Consider the following 16,529-nt stretch of genomic DNA (forward strand, 5'->3'; position numbering starts at 1 on the left):
TACAAATTTAAAATGACCTTATTTTTTCTCTAAAATTGTTTATATACTCAGTTTAAACATTTGATCTTTTTTGTTTTATTGTAAATAGAATATGGGGTTTATTTTTAGAAATTTACAAATCATTGCATTCTGTTTTTATGCTCCATCATCAGCCTTCTTCTACCGATATACTGTACCTCATGGTCTCACCACAGTCCTATAAATTTTCCCTTTCACTCTCACAGATACTCTTCTATCACAAATCACTCCTGCTATCACTCTTCTCCACCCACTCCACCCTGCCTGCACTCTTTTCCTCGCTCCTCTAACACATTCTCCATTACTTCGAACAGGTATTTAAATTCAGCCAGCTTCAACCACCTCTACTTAAAATGAATTACTTACTAATTGGACATAAACATATAACATTAAAAAGTATCTTTTAACTGTACCTGTCTATTATTGTAAAGGCCTCCCCTGTGCCACCAAAACACCTCAGACCCTTGAGGCCTGGACTCCTGAAGACCTTGTAAGGTGTGCTGTGGAATCTAAAACCAAGGTCTTAGCAGCAGATCTTTGGAGACCTGTGAGTTGCAAGGCTCTGACTTGCGGCACTGCGTGATCTTTCTACCATATTCAGCATTAACCTGTTAAGTCAATTGTGCTACAGTTGCTCTTCTTTGTACACAGTGTAACATAGTGATGCTGACATTTTTGCTATGTTTTATTAGTTTATAAAAGGTTTTCCAAAGATGTATTTCTGACGATATAGACTGATTTAGGTCATTTTAAACACATTTTTGCATTGAATGTACTGTATATTATAATCCATTTGAACAAAAGTTTGTAAAAACTTGACCATAATAACCCTAATGACCATTGGTGTGTGCTTTTTGAACATCCTATTCCACATTCGGTCCCTATTTGCTGTTATATGAACCCCAAAGAAACCAGATTTTCATCTGGTAGAATGAAAACATTTAAGTGAATCCTTTTGCCATTTAAACATGAACCACAAAATGACTTGTTATGATCCTGATTGTAATGTTTTAATGATTTATAATCACACTCTTGGTGTCACCCAAATGAGGATGGGTTCCCTTTTTAAGTCTGGTTCCTCTCAACGTTTTTTTTGCCCTCATTTTTGCTCATCAGTGATATAACTACACATTAATTTACATATAAGTCAACTTTGTTTTAATAATTCTTACATTGTGTAAAGCTGCTTTGAGACAATGTCCATGTAAAGGGCAAAGCCAGGGAAAGCCAGATGTTAATAGGGGAAGCCAGGAAGTGTTTGAAAAGACTAAAGTGGAAAGTTTTCCTCATGATACCATCCCCCATCTTCTGAGAAGATGGCGATTGGTGCTCATTCAGCTTAAAGAGCAGCTATAAGGTCAAGAACTTATGTAACTGCGGTGACAAGGTCTAGGGTAGAGTCAATATTCACATTTATCCCAAAGATGTTCAGTAGAGTTGAGGTCAGAGCTCTATAGCAGATCTTCCACTCCAACCCATGGGGTTTCATGGGGTTGTCATGAGGTATTGTCATGCTAGTGCCTATGAAGACCTGTACAATTGTATGCCTCCAACTTTGTTTGGTGAAGAACCATAAATTACTGTAAAATTCAGGTGTCCAAATACTTTAGTCTAATAATGTCGCCACAGCGGACCATCCGCATGTTTGATTTGGCACATGTTTTTACGCTGGATGCCCTTCCTAACGCAACCCTCCCCTTTTATCCTAACTAAGGCTTGTGTAACCCTAATGGCTGGGGTTGGTTCCGTGACCGGGGATTGAACTCAGGCCACAGCGGTGAGAGCACCGCATCCTAACCACTAGACCACCAGGGAACCACACTTTAGTCTAATAATATACATGCATATTTATATTTTTTGTTGAAAACAGGAGGAAATCTTTTTCAGTGTATACTGAATAAGTGTTTGGTGTGATTTGGATGGTACTTTGGTACGAAACTAAACACAAAGTTGAAGATCGTATTAATGAAGAAGTATTTACCCTGAACGTTGCTTGAACTTTTAAAACTTTTGGACAGTTATTTACTTTTTTGACTTTTCACCCGGGAATTATTTTGACGCTGTCAACGAATTGAGGTAGAGCCAGAAACTGCAGGAGGTTTTAGCGTTAATCCCATTTGAAGTGTCCCTTCACTGCTGATGGATTATGACTGCTTCTCTTTCACAATCAGACTTTGGAAGAGGGAATGCAGAGAACAGTGTTGGCCAAATGCCCATATAGGCCAAAGGCGGCTGACATACTTAGGATTTTTTTTTTTAGTCCCTCACAGATTTATTTTGCACATTTGATTCAATTATACACCCAGCAAACCGAAAGATTTTCATATGGTAAAACAAAAAAAAGCGAATTTGCCCGATCGTTGAAAGCCGAACACAAAACGAAATTGTTCGCTGAGCGATTCACACAGGATGAAGGGTTTAAGGTTGAAGCAAAGGAAGAGTGTTTGAAAGGACTGAAGTGGAAAGTTTCTCGCATCACACCACTGACAACTGGCACAGAGAGATCCTTTAATTAACAGATACAACCTGATGTTACTGTAGCACCAGGCATGAGGAGGTTGTTACTTTGACACCTCACAATCGCAGGCTCAAATAAAGTGATATCCTTTATTAGCGCATCTAATCAACAGCGCTGGAACTAGTGAGCTTGGCAAGCAGTCTGACCCCAGAGCCCGACAGCAACCACTGCCAGCCAACTATGCCCTGTAATCAGAGTTTTCTTCCACACAGCTTAACTTTCAGCGAGTTTTAAACACAAGTTTGTTCTTCTAGCACCTGCTACAGCATCTGGAAATAATAATGATTCCTGAATAACCAGTAAGTGCGTTTCTCAAAACAATTTGTACAAAAAACTGTACTTTTTTCAAGTTGTTCAAGTTCAAATTTTATTTGTCACATACATACAGAGTTCGACATGTAGTGAAATGCTTTGTATGACTGTCCAGCATTTAAGCATAAAAAAAAGGAATATAATTTAAGAAAAAAATAAAGTCGATAAATAAAAAAAAAAGTATAAACTATAGAAAATATATGTATATACATGAATCTAGATGGGGGTGGATGCGTAGATATTCACAGTACAAATTAAAGTGATTTAATGTGAATAAACAATAAAACAAAACTGATTTGTGTCAATAAACATCTCACTGCCATCAGAATGACAAGTCTTTTAGTTATTGTTCACAAACAAGATTGTCAATATGTAGCAGTGCACAGTTTCAGTGTTTCCTGGTGCAAAACTGCAGAAAGGACATCACTTATAATCACTCCAGTGTTCTGTATTGTATAAAGACTATAATCACAGTCTTGATGTCACTAAAATGAGGATGGGTTCCTCTTTTGAGTCTGGTTCCTCTCAAGGTTTCTTCCTAATAACATCTAAGGGAGTTTTTCCTTGCCACAGTTGCCATGGCTGCTCATCAGGGATAAATACACATCGTTCACCTTCACTGTTGATTTCTGTAAAGCTGCTTTGAGACAATGTCTGTTGTGAAAAGCGCTATAGAAATAACATTGACTTGACAAACCACGGTTTGGATTACAATGATTAAAAATGCCGCAGGCTGAATTTCTTCTGTTTGCTATTTATGAATTTAATCAGCACAAATGTACACATTACCGTATGTGGGATATCGATTGCAAGGAATGCAAGAATTTTTTTTTTTCTCAGATGAGAAATGAAATTCTCAAAACTACTTGTTCAAACTTCACGTCATGGCGTCACTTGTGCACATCATAAAAGCATTTTCTCGTCGCTTTGTACAAATTGCTAATGCTTTGATACATTCGTTTAATCGACTGTGTAAGTGTCTTCTGTTTCCTACAATTCAATCAATTGTTCATGTTGATCAAAATATATTATACTGGTTTCACCGGAATAGTCTCAACCCTCATTTAATGCAAAATGGTTAAACCAGATGTTATAATCTGTCAAGCTTAAATTTCTAGAACAGTTTTTCTTAGTTGCTTAGGAGCGTTTCTCAAATCTTCCTTAATATTTGCAAACCAGTGAGTGCAAAACAATTTGTACAAACAGCACAACACATTGGATTTCTTACAAAAGCCTGTACTTTTCGCAAAATCCTTAGTTCATCTCTCAAAAGTAAGTATTTGTGTCAGTAAACATCTCATTCCCATTAGAATGAAAAGTCCATATGTCATTGTTCACAAACAAAATCATCAATATGTTTAGTCGTTTTGTCAGTATGATGCACAGTTTCAGTGTTTCTTGATATAAACGATGGTTTGGATCACAGTGAATGAAAATGCACAAAATTTTACTTTATTTCTTTGACTTTTTATGAATTTCAGCAGCACAAATTCATTTATTTAAAAAAATATTTGATTTATATTGATTATAAGAGACCGAACAGCACTTTTTTTTTATGTACTGTACAAGTATTGGTTTGTTTCTTAGTTGTTCATCTATTTTCAGAAATTGTAATTCTGTGTTTTGCTCTGACTGTTTTCACTCTCCAACTGAAGCTTCACAAGATTCACCTTTGACCTGTTTTCGAGAACTAGTTGATTATTGGTTGATCTGATGCCGTTCACTCGGCTTCATTACTGACATTCAAGATTCATCTGCACAATTCATCAATTCAACACATTTACAAAAAAAGTTTAATTAAAATGTTAGATGACAGATGATGACAACTGGTTTAATCATTTTGCATTCAATGACGTATACAATGAACTGATGCCGAGATGTTTTAGGGGTTAAAACTATTCAGGTGAATCAACATGAACATAAACAACTTATAATGTAAGAAACAGCAGACACTTGAACACAATCAAATAAATAAATGTACAAAAGTGTTTGCAATTTGATCAAAGCAACAAGAAATGTTTTTATGATGAGCACAAATGACTAAATGATGTGGAGGTTGAACAAGTAGTTTTGAGAATTTCATTTCTGATCTGAGAAACACTCCAAAGTGACTGGGAAAAACTGTAGCGGCCATCTTGCCGTTTTTCCCGCTCCTCCTGGTATTTAAGGACACCAAGACTTTAGCTCTGGGCCAGATTATCTCACCGGCTTCCAAAGTCCCTGAGGATTATTTTTGCCTACCTGCACCTGCTCCAGCTTCTGGAGCAGCTCCTGTTCCTGTTCCTGTTTCTGTTCCTGTTCCTGTCCCCTGTTCTGCTCTGTTTTGGTTTTGACCTATGCACTGTTTTTTTGTTTGTCTTTTGCTCTGCCCTATTGCTCAGTTTGCCAGTTTATGGATTTTTGCATTGTTTTGGTTCTTGGTTTTGGTTCTCTCCCTGCTTTGCCCTCTTTGCCTGTTTTGACCCTGGACTGTTTTTGGACTTTGTTTTTGCCTTGCCCCTTTGCTCTGCTCTTTATATTAAAACCTTTTCTCCATACCCCTATGACATCCTGCATTTGGGTCTTATCCAGTCACTCAACCAGTCACACCCACGCTCTCTCACACCAAAGCGTTCGCAATTTGTACAAAACGACTAGAAATTGCTTTTATGATGTGCACAAGTGACGACATGATGTAGAGGTTGAACAAGTAGTTTTAAGAATTTCGTTTCTGATCTGAGAAACGCTCTAAAGCCAGTTAGAAAAACTGTAAACAAACAGCAATTGCACTGTAACAGGAAATAAATGAATCAAAAGCAATAGTCATTGATACATCATTGGAAAAAGGAATAAAGGACGGCTACAGGGATAAACATGCTGTTTCTTGCCTTCCCCCAGGTATGAGGATACAGACACTACCCGATCAGTGAAGCTGTATGTGCTTTGTGTTTGCGTGTCAGACATCTTGATCTCCTTCAAAGAAATCATGAGACATGATGGATGACCTTCACTGCAGGCGATGAGGAGAGCAATCTTGTGATTATGCAAACGAAGCTGACTTTGATGCAAAGTGCCCCAGACTAGACACAAATGTTCATGACTCGTAAAAGGGCAAAACTCCCTGCAAGAAATAACACACATGGATGAGAAGTGGATAAGAAGCAGGATAGGTGTAAGAAGGTTTTGGGCAGGGGGGTGTGCAGGGGGGCGGATGGATGTAGTGCAAAGGAACAAGCGAGGTTGCCGGAGTGCCGAAGCGCTTTAATGAAACAGGCCGGCAAGTCCTCCGAGCACAATACATTATCATATTACCACATAATTAGTTTGTTTTTTCCACTTGAAATGAGAAAGCGGGTCAACTGTGGAGCCAGTGCTTGAGGCAGGGAAAGTGAATGCCACCCTTTACCCTCATCTTTTACAAACACTAGCATCACACCACATACTTGCACAGTAATATCTTGGATAGATCCGGTTGTTCTGTAGGAGTGAGAACAAATCTTTCATTGAATGGAAGTCCAGAACGCTGCACATAGACTCAGAGTCTTGGCATCGCTCTTGTCTCATTTAAAGACCAACCGTCTTTGTAAAAACTTCATGTTTAGCTTTTGAGATTGCTGTGGAGTTGTGGAGATTTATTTAGCCACAAGGGTACTGATGTAGATGAGGTGAGGAGGCCTGGAGCAGTCAGTGTTCACATTCATCCTGTTCAGTATGGTTGAGGTCAGAGCTCTATAGCAGAAGATCTTCCATATCTTCCAACCCATGTAAAGCATATCTTCATTGAGCTGGCTTTGTGCACGGGGGCATTGTCATGCTGGAACAGGTTTGAGTCTCCTAGTTAAAGTGATGGGAAAACTTCATGCTACCACATTCAAAGACGTCCTATACAATTGTGTGTCTCCAACTTTGTGGTAACAGTTTGAGGAAGAACCACATATGGCTGGAAAGGTCACATGTCGTAATATGTTTGCCAATACTTACTTATTGTTGACTTGAGAAAGTAAGAGAGGTTCTATTGCACATATTCTTTCAAAACAATCATATTCCTCGAATTACAATATATGGCTATAATGCAGCGTTCCAGTTCATCATGTTCAATAGAGTTGAGGTCAGAGCTCTATAGCAGGAGATCTTCTACTCAAACCCATGTAAAGCAGATCTTCATGAAGCTGGCTTTGTGCACAGGGGCATTGTCACGCTGAAAAAAGGTTTCAGTCTCCCAGTTTAAGTTACCACAGGTGAAAATCAGGTGTCCCAATATGCTTGTCAAAGGCCTTAAAATGTATTTTTTTTATTATTTTTCTTTTTTTTAATTAATTTTAATAAAATTAAAAAAATTTAAAAAAGTGTAATTAATTTGTTTTAATTGTTTATTCATTCTTTGTTTAACTTGTGAAATTGTGTCTTTTTGTATATTTCTTGCAACCTTATACATGGTACATGGGCATTTCCAAGTAGGATACAATCATTTCATACAGTATAATCTACGAAATCTAGCTTGTTGTATTACCGCATAATGCACACTTCATCTTTCATGAATAAGACGATTTATTTAATGCGATGACGAACACCTTGTTTGTTTTTGCTTTTTAAAAACCTTGAATCTCACCCATCTCGGTAAGCTGAGAGGGTGTGCACTGACCATCTCTCAGCCAATGCTTGGCCTCAATCAAACAAAAAGACTGAACAACTTCGTCCAAGTCCTGTACAGTACGCGATGTCTGCAGTGATAGATTAGCCAGCAGCTAAAATGATCACGCTTTCTGCTCTTGTGCTCGCTGAAGCAGCAGCAGTAACTACACATTAGAGAGAACAACTGGAAAAGACTTGGCCACCATCCTAGTTCCTACATCAGCACAGACTGCTTAAAGATAAGCAAATGAGCAGATCTTTGTATGTTTTTCTTTACATTGTTTGACTGATGGCAGACGTACAAGGATTTTGAATTCTGTTTCACTAGAAATCGAAACGAAATGTAAAATAAAGAACATGTTTACGTGACACTTCAATGTAAAAATCTGTAAACATAAGATGTAAAAAAAATGGTCCTTTTCAAGCACAATAAAACTCCCCTGATACAAAACAGCAATATGAGGAAATAAGCAAGTGATAAACAGGAAGCAGTAATTATATAACAAGTTATAATTGAGAACAGGTGCTAATTCTAATGAGGCAGGAATACTGGGGTGGTATAAAATCCTCTCTATAACTATAGACATGCATGATTTCCCATATTGTAATAATTGTAATTCATTAATCTACACATGCCAACTCCAGCTTCGTCTTCCCATGAACCCGTATCTGGCACACCTTATTCTGAGCTTATTGACTTCCTACTTCTCATTGTTTTGGTAATCGTACGGCTTCTTGTGAATTGGTTACAACCGTATTTTTTAATATGGTAATCCTTCATATACAAAACCAATTCCAAAAGAAATGAGTCCACTGTGCAAAATGTAAATAAAAAAGAGCATGCAATGATTTGCAAATCTCATAAACTTATATTTTATTTAAATGTTCTCTTTATTTACATTTGAAGGCTGCAACATGTCTCACAAATGTTGGAACGGAGCAAGAAAAGTGTGGAAAGGTACGTGTGATTATAGTTAAACAGTTGGAGAAACATTTTGCAAATAATGAGGTTAATTGACGAGTCAAGTTTATTTCTATAGCGCTTTTCACAACAGACAGTGTCTCAAAGCAGCTTTACAGAAATCAACAGTGAAGGTGAATGATGTGTATTTATCGCTGATGAGCAGCCGTGGAGACTGTGGCAAGGAAAAACTCCCTTAGATATTTTGAGGAAGAAACCTTGAGAGGAACCGGACTCAAAAGGGGAACCCATCCTCATTTGGGTGACATCAAGAGTGTGATTATAGTCTTTAAACAATTCAGAACACTGAGAACATGAACATGAGTACTGGAATGTAAGATTATGAGTAATGATCTTTCTATGGTCGTATACAGTCATGTGTGGTTATAAAACCAGGAGCTACTAAGCAACTCATAAAATCACTCAACAGGGCAGTAAGATGATGGGGTATAAATAGCGTATCTTAGAGAGGCAGAGTGTCTCAGAAGTAATAATAGCCGTCGCTTCACCAAACTATGATAAACTGTGTCTACAAATTGTGGAACAATTTCAGATGTTCATCAACTTCAAATTGTCAAACAGTTAAATATTTCATTGTTTACTGCATTTAAAACAGTGGGTGGTCTAGTGGTTAGGATGCGGCGCTCTCACCGCTGCGGCCCGGGTTCGATTCCCAGGGAACCGACCCCAGCCATTAGAGTTGCACAAGCCAGTGACCTCTAGGTGTCGGTCCCAAGCCCGGATAAATGGGAAGGGTTGCGTTAGGAAGGGCATCCCTCGTAAAAACGTAACAAATCGAACATGCGGATCTTGAATACGGATGATCCGCTGTGGCGACCCCTAATGGGAGAAGCCGAAATAAAAAATTTGCTGCATTTAAAACAGTCATGATTCTGTAATGGGCTCATTAACACCTCCAGAAACTATTTATCGTCTGTACCACAAATGCAGGTTAAATCTCTTTCATGCAAAAAAGAGGACATGCAAGAACATGATCCAGAAATGCATCCTGCATCTATTTTATTTTCGGGGTTAGACCTGAAAACATGTGTCGCATCATAAACCAAAAAACACAATAAAGGACACCCAGAACTGTTGCGCAACTAGAATCTTGTATCAGAGACATATGGGAGAACATTCTTCTCCCAAAACATTTTAGTTTCCAGATGTATACGGACAGAAGACCTAATGCTACACAGTGTTAAACATGACCCTGTCCCAACTTTTTTGAGACGTGTTGCAGCCATCAAATTCAAAATGTATTTTTTCCTAAAAATTATATATAGTCTCAGTTTAAACATTTGATGCCTTTTTTGTTTGATTGTGACTAGAATATAAATTTATGGGATTTAAAACTTATTGCATTGTGTTTTTACTTACATTACACAGTTTTCCAATCTTTTTTGGAATTGGGCTTGTATAAATTCTTACGATTGCTACAAAGTCTTTTGTATTGCTGCAGGTCATGTTTTTGTTCCTAGGTCCTTGCTCATAATGTTTTTTCTCATGGACTTGCCAAAGTCTGTCTAAGGAGCTCCCTATTCCGCCTCTCCCCATGCAAACATATTCATCCCGCAGTATTTCTGTACCAGGAAACTTGGTTCCAGCAGTTGGATGGTGAATCTTTGCTGGGTGGCAAATACAAAAACAAAGCAGCAGCGTGGCTTGAGTCCAGTGATCTGGTCGCTTTCCAGTTGGTGTTTAATCACATATCTGTAGTCAGTGTTGGAGCCTTTGCTTTTTACAGCCAGCTGAAATCAGAGAGGGCTGAGTACAGCAGGTCAGAAGAACAAAGCTGACTGCATTGAGCTTAGCCTGATCAGGTGTGCAATTTAACTCTGGAGACAAGGAAGGATGGAGATGACAACCAAAAGATGAGAGGTTGTTAAATGGAATGGGGGGTATGGGTGGTATTAATAGTGGTAGTGGTGGTGGGGGAACCATGCCAAGATCATGAGCTTTTTGCCAAAAGTAGACCTGCCAAAACTGGATGACCCTTGTCCCCTCTGTCTCTCTGCAGACGTGTGGTGTCTCTGACAACAAGGTGCCAATATGGCCTGTGTTTGGGGCTGTATATGTGTCCCTGAATGTGAATGTGGCCAAAGCGAATTCGTGAAGAACCATATTAAAGACAGAAAGCTAGAAACGGTGACTTGTCCCAAAGCATGCACTATTAAAGTCAAGGAAAAGCAAATATTATAGCATTTATATTGTAAAATGTTCATACGGAACATTTATGAAGAGTAAAAATGGCATTGCATATTATGACATTATTATACAGAATTTTCAGGGACTTCTTGGATAATCACATTCAAAAGCAGTTTTTTGATTGTATTCTGAACACAGCTTTAATGTACAGCTGAAATGACAGGATCCCATGAGCACTCACACAAATGAACGTGCATCCCAATGAGATTCCCTGTGAATCAGAAACAGAGCTGCATTGATGTGGATGCATGCAAATTAAGAAGGAAATGTCACATTTGCATACATTCCGGGTGACCCCCAGTGCCTGGCAGCGAACACTGGCGTCTCTGACAGTTCGGGCATTGCCCGGTCCAGACACGTTGATTTGCATATGGGCGTGGTCTTCCGAACCACCCCGGGTTACGCGCCCATCTCTCGGAGGGACGTGATTGAACGTGACAACTGAGACAGGGACACGCGCACGTGCAATGCGTGTTCGCAAGAGCGCGCTCCTGATTAATTAATATTTGTTATTGTGGCGGTTGGTTGTGTGTTGTGAAACAATCATATTTATTCATGCTATTACAGTTTTTCTCAGTCGCATTGGAGCATTTCTCGAATCATCCTTAAGATTTGCAAATCAGTAAGTGCATTCTCAAAACAATGTGAACGAACAGCACAATACATTGGATTTCTTGCAAAAGCCTGTTTTTTGCTCAAAATCCTTAGTACTTCTCTCAAAAGTAAGTACTTGTGTCAATGAACATATCATTGCAATCAAAATAACGTCCTTTTATCATTGTTTACGAACAAGATAGTCAAAATGTTTAGTCATTTTTTCAATATGACTGCTTTATTTTAGTATTTCCTGATGTAAACTATCTTTTGGACTACAAGTATTAAAAATGCATGAGGCTGAATTGCCAACTCTGAATTTCAACAGCACAAATGTACACATTACTGTATGTGGGAAATTGATTATAAGAGACTGGACAGGATTCACACTTTTTTATTTTTCTTTACTAGTGGACTGACTAAAAAATTACAATATAATGTCATTGTGATAGAAAATAAAAAGACACAAGTTAAAATTCAAAAGGTAAACATAGGAAACACTTCTTAGGCAGAACTGCACATGCTGCACTATACAGTGTAATCAGTCTCTACCCCCTGACATCCCGGTCTGTCGGGCCTCAGATTTTCATCCACATCACAACAGATATCATCCATTGCAATACCATTGTGAGGCCATGACTGACAACATGGTCCACAATAGTGGCTCTAATTTCATCTGAAATGTGTCTCTGTCTCTGGCCTCGTCTTCCTCTTCCTCTATTTTGCCTCCTGACCCTTCCAGCATGCATCCTTATTCCTGGCTCTCGACCATGTTCATTTCCTAGCTGTTCATCCATTTTCAACAATTGTAAATCTGTGTTTTTCTCTTTTTATATACACTCGCCAATTACAGTAAAGGTTCAAGAGATTCAGCCTTGACCTATTTTAGATAACTAGTTGATTATTGGTTGATCTGAAAGTAAACACGCCCCTTCATTAGTGACATTTAAGGTTCATCTGCACAATTCATCAATTCAAGACACATTTACCAAAAAGGTTGAAAAGAACTGTGAAGAAGAAGAGCTTAACAAATTTTGACAACTGGTTTAACCATTTTGCATCTAATGACCTATGCAATGAACTGGTGCCTAAATGTTTTGGGGGTTAAGACCATTTAGGTGAAACTAGTATACAGTTTTTCTCAACTGCTTTCAGTCATTTCTCACAACAGAACTGCATTTCTCAAAACTACTCGTCCCACCGTCAGAACCTGTTGTCAGTTCTTCACATCATATGTCTTGTTGTTTTCATCAAATTGCAATTGCTTTTGGACAACATGCAAATGGTTCTGTACATCTTGTTGCTTTTGTCCTGCTGTGCAAAATAACTTGTCCTGGTTCTCAGCTGAAATGTCACAACCACCAAACCAATTAGTCTTTTTCTCAGGTTGGAAGTCTGTACTATCAAAATGAGTGAACATGTTCTCAGAATTGTATGTCTGTACAGATTTCTACAAAATTGTGAGCACATGTTTGCTAAGAAATATGTCCAGAATTGACAAATTGCTCTCAGGTGAGTCTTCACCTTTGTTAACAAAGAGAAACATGTGCAACTCTAGACTAACCAATGATCAACCAGTTCTGTGAAATAGCTCAGAGGTGCAACTCATGAAGACTGATTTGGCAGGGTCACATATATATACAGTGCACAACACAAGTGTTCCCCTTTCTGATAATGGAAGCTGAAGGAAGAAGAAGAGGATTAAGACTGCGTGGTGGAAGAGTACAGAGACACAGAAGAGGAAGGGGTATAAGATGCCAAAGATACACAGCGATTCCAGATGAAATCAGGGCCACACTGGTGGATCACGTTATCAATCATGGCCTTACAAGGGAAGAGGCTGGTCGAACGGTGCAGCCAAATGTTGGAAGAACAACTGTCATCAATAATTCAAACATTTCGTAGAGAGAACAGGTATGTAATGTACTGTTATAGTAAAGTAATACTGTAGACTTACTGTTACTTATACTGTAACACGCCTTAGGTTTTTCATGCATACAGTATTCTTAGTTATTTACTGTATGAATCAAAATCCTGTGATCCTTATACTTCTATAATTTACAATATATTTTCTCATGTAGGACTGCAAGACAACCTCGCAGGGGTGGCAGAGGGCCCCTTTTCACACCTTAGCAGGAGGAAGCAATTTGCAACATGGTTATGTCTAACAATGCAATAAGACTAAGGGAGATACAAAGTGCTATTGTTGAAGACAACAGAATCTTTGAAAATATACAATCTGTGAGCATTTCAACTATAGACAGGGTCTTGAAAAGACATGTAATCACCATGAAGCAGCTGTACAATGTACCCTTTGAAAGAAATGCTGACAGAGTGAAAGAGCTACGACTCCAGTTTGTACAGGTATGTTGTATACCCACTATGCTGTAAGAGTAACTTCTACACATTTGATATTGGTGGAACTTCATAGATCTTTACATTTGATGTAGCTGTAAACAATGAAGACAAATAAAGTAATTTATGCACACTGTGTTTTTTCTGGTTTATAGCCCATAATGGAAATGGAATCCAGAGAACCACCTCACACCTTCATATACTTGGATGAGGCTGGCTTCAACCTGGCCAAAGGCAGAAGGCGTGGTAGAAAGCTAATCGGCCAGAGAGCTACTGTTGATGTCCCAGGCCAACGTGGAGGAAACATCACTATGTGTGCTGCTATTTCAGACCAAGGTGTGCTAGCTCATATTCCTATTATGGGACCGTACAACACACAGCATCTCCTTACATTCTTAGACAATCTCTATAGAAATGTCATTCCTGAAGATGAGAGGGACCTCAATCGAGATGATCTACCAAAGTATGTAGTAATTTGTGACAATGTCAGTTTCCATCACTCTGACAACATCAGGCAGTGGTTTGTCCACCACCGCAGGATGCTGATTGAATTCCTTCCACCCTACTCCCCGTTCCTGAACCCAATTGAAGAGTTTTTCTCGGCTTGGAGGTGGAAGGTTTATGATCATCAGCCACATACACGGATGACACTGCTGGCTGCCATGGATGCAGCATGTGAGGACATCTCAGCAGATGCATGCAGAGGCTGGATTAGGCACTCAGGAAGATTCTTTCCACCATGCATAGCAAGGGAAAATATATCTTGTGATGTGGATGAGAATCTGTGGCCCAACAGAGAGGACCGACATGACGCATAGGAAAACTGCCATATAATTTCACCTTTACCTTCTGTACATGTATAGTTTTTCCCACTTTGTCTTTTTCGGGTTTTCATTTGTCGGTAAATAGCCTATGTGTAGTTTCCTTTGTTTTCTGTATGTAAGTACCACTATTGACAGTACAGTAAAAATGTGAATACAGTGTGATCTTTTGTTTCGATTCTTCCATATACTGTTACGTGGGTCGATGTTGATTGGTTAGATGAGGTTAGATGGAATCAATCAGAAAAAGTATCTATTCATACCATGTAAATTCCTGTAACACCTGGTTGATGCAAAATGGTTTGCAAAAGTAACTTCTTTTTTTACCGGAGGGACACTGTAAATTATGACACACACCAGTACGGTAATTTAGTAGTTTCTAGTCATCAAAACCTGACTTGAGTATAATTTAAATAACTAAAACTGAGTATGATGTTCTACTGACAACATGACTAATAATTTTGCCTGTCACGTTCACATTGTTGAAAAAATGACATGGGATTCTGCTGCCTCTGACACAATGATTGATGAAAAAACACGCTTTTGCACGATAGACAAAGCATTTTGAGCAGGTGACGCGTATTTTCCGGTTATCCACTATGTTGTGCAGTTTGTAGCGTTGTTTTGAGAAATGCACTTGGAGATCTGCAAACTTCAATTCTGATCTGAGAAATGACTGAAAGCTGTTGAGAAAAACTGTAATACATTTTGATCAACATGAACATAAACAACTGATAATGTAGGAAACAACAGACACTTGCAGGAATAGCTGCAAGAAGGATAGATAGATAGATAGATAGATAGATAGATAGATAGATAGATAGATAGATAGATAGATAGATAGATAGATAGATAGATCGATAGATCGATAGATAGAAAAGAAAAGAAAAAGTAGATAGATAGATAGACAGATAGATAGATAGATGGGACAGATAGATAGATAGATAGATAGATAGATAGATAGATAGATAGATAGATAGATAGATAGATAGATAGATAGATAGATAGATAGATAGAAAAGAAAAAGTAGATAGATAGATAGATAGATAGATAGATAGATAGATAGATAGATAGATAGACAGACAGATAGATAGATAAATAGATAGATAGATAGGACAGACAGACAGACAGACAGACAGACAGACAGATAGATAGATAGATAGATAGATAGATAGATGATAGAAAGATAGAAAAGAAAAAGTGGACAGACAGACATTTTCTCGTTTGTGGCTTTTAGATGTAGTATTTCTCACAAAGCTAAACATTCAGATTATTATTGTAAAAGACAAACATACCCTTGATAAGTCCTCTGTTAACAGGAGTAGGAGGACACGCAACGTGAGAGACTGAGACTTATTTAAATTCACACAACCTCAAAAAACTCACAGCCACTGGATTCTACAGGCATTTTTCTTTATTTAAATCTATTTATAATGAATGTTATTGAACTGTTTGTCTGAAGGGGTGCAAGATTCGAACGTTATATGGTTTTCTAATTATTATTTGTTGTACGGAAAAATTATTAATATTAGCATTTGTGCCTAATTTTTTAAATATGTCTAATATTAATAATTACCTGATCACCTCAGATACCTCAGATCAGTAAATATCACTCAACATTACAAAAAAGAAAGAAAAAAAAAGCACTTCACAGAAGACTGCCCTCTGCTGGATTAATCAGAAAAAACTTTGATGTCGAGAACAAAGTGGATCTCTTCAATTCCAGTGGAGTCTTACTCCAACACATTGTGCAGAGCTCCCTGCCTGAAAACACATTATAAATACAATTAACTAATCAGGCATGTTAGCCAGACATTTCCTGTGCTGGACTCTGGTCCTCAGGGCCTCGTTGAAAAACTGATAAAACAAAGACTTTAAAAATAATAACTCAATCTCACAACTGTGATCTGATTCAACAGGAAAGCTGTTTTTGCGTGCGACTTCTTTATAATGCATTAGAACTTGATTTCCCCGCATTTGCAATTCAGAACTTATTAAACAAGTCCAACATTTCTGTGATGCAAATGAGAGGAAATGATTTTTGCCATAATGATTAATACATTTGTTTGATTTGTTGATTAGGTCCTCAAATCACATCGCTTTCTCATTTCTGGGTCAGACCTTCGCCAGA

The 16,529-nt window shown here is 38.2% G+C and overlaps 1 protein-coding gene across 3 annotated transcripts; it reads left to right on the forward strand.

The window, feature by feature from the left end:
* The first annotated feature begins 2,715 nt into the window (after positions 1-2,715).
* On the forward strand, positions 2,716-14,585 carry LOC124391438. Of its 3 annotated transcripts, XM_046858007.1 has the most exons (3): positions 2,779-2,835; positions 13,304-13,586; positions 13,733-14,585. In XM_046858007.1, the coding sequence occupies exons 2-3, from the start codon at positions 13,377-13,379 to the stop codon at positions 14,393-14,395; spliced, it is 873 nt and encodes a 290-aa protein (XP_046713963.1). In that variant the 5' UTR covers positions 2,779-2,835; positions 13,304-13,376; the 3' UTR covers positions 14,396-14,585. The 3 variants fall into 3 exon arrangements, 2 of the variants coding, with proteins under 2 accessions (XP_046713963.1, XP_046713964.1); XR_006926975.1 differs by lacking the exons at positions 13,304-13,586; positions 13,733-14,585 and adding an exon at positions 5,726-6,510 and having other exon boundaries at positions 2,716-2,835; XM_046858008.1 differs by lacking the exon at positions 2,779-2,835 and having other exon boundaries at positions 13,264-13,586.
* Positions 14,586-16,529: the final 1,944 nt, after the last annotated feature.

This window comes from Silurus meridionalis, chromosome 9 (assembly GCF_014805685.1).
Source record: "Silurus meridionalis isolate SWU-2019-XX chromosome 9, ASM1480568v1, whole genome shotgun sequence".
NCBI classification, from domain to species: domain Eukaryota; kingdom Metazoa; phylum Chordata; class Actinopteri; order Siluriformes; family Siluridae; genus Silurus; species Silurus meridionalis.

Bases quoted from the DNA above. Each gene is read 5' to 3' on its own strand.
- LOC124391438 (XM_046858007.1), top strand. From the start codon at position 13,377: ATGGTTATGTCTAACAATGCAATAAGACTAAGGGAGATACAAAGTGCT. The intron at 13,587-13,732 runs GTATGTTGTATA...TCTGGTTTATAG, and splicing joins TACGACTCCAGTTTGTACAG to CCCATAATGGAAATGGAATC.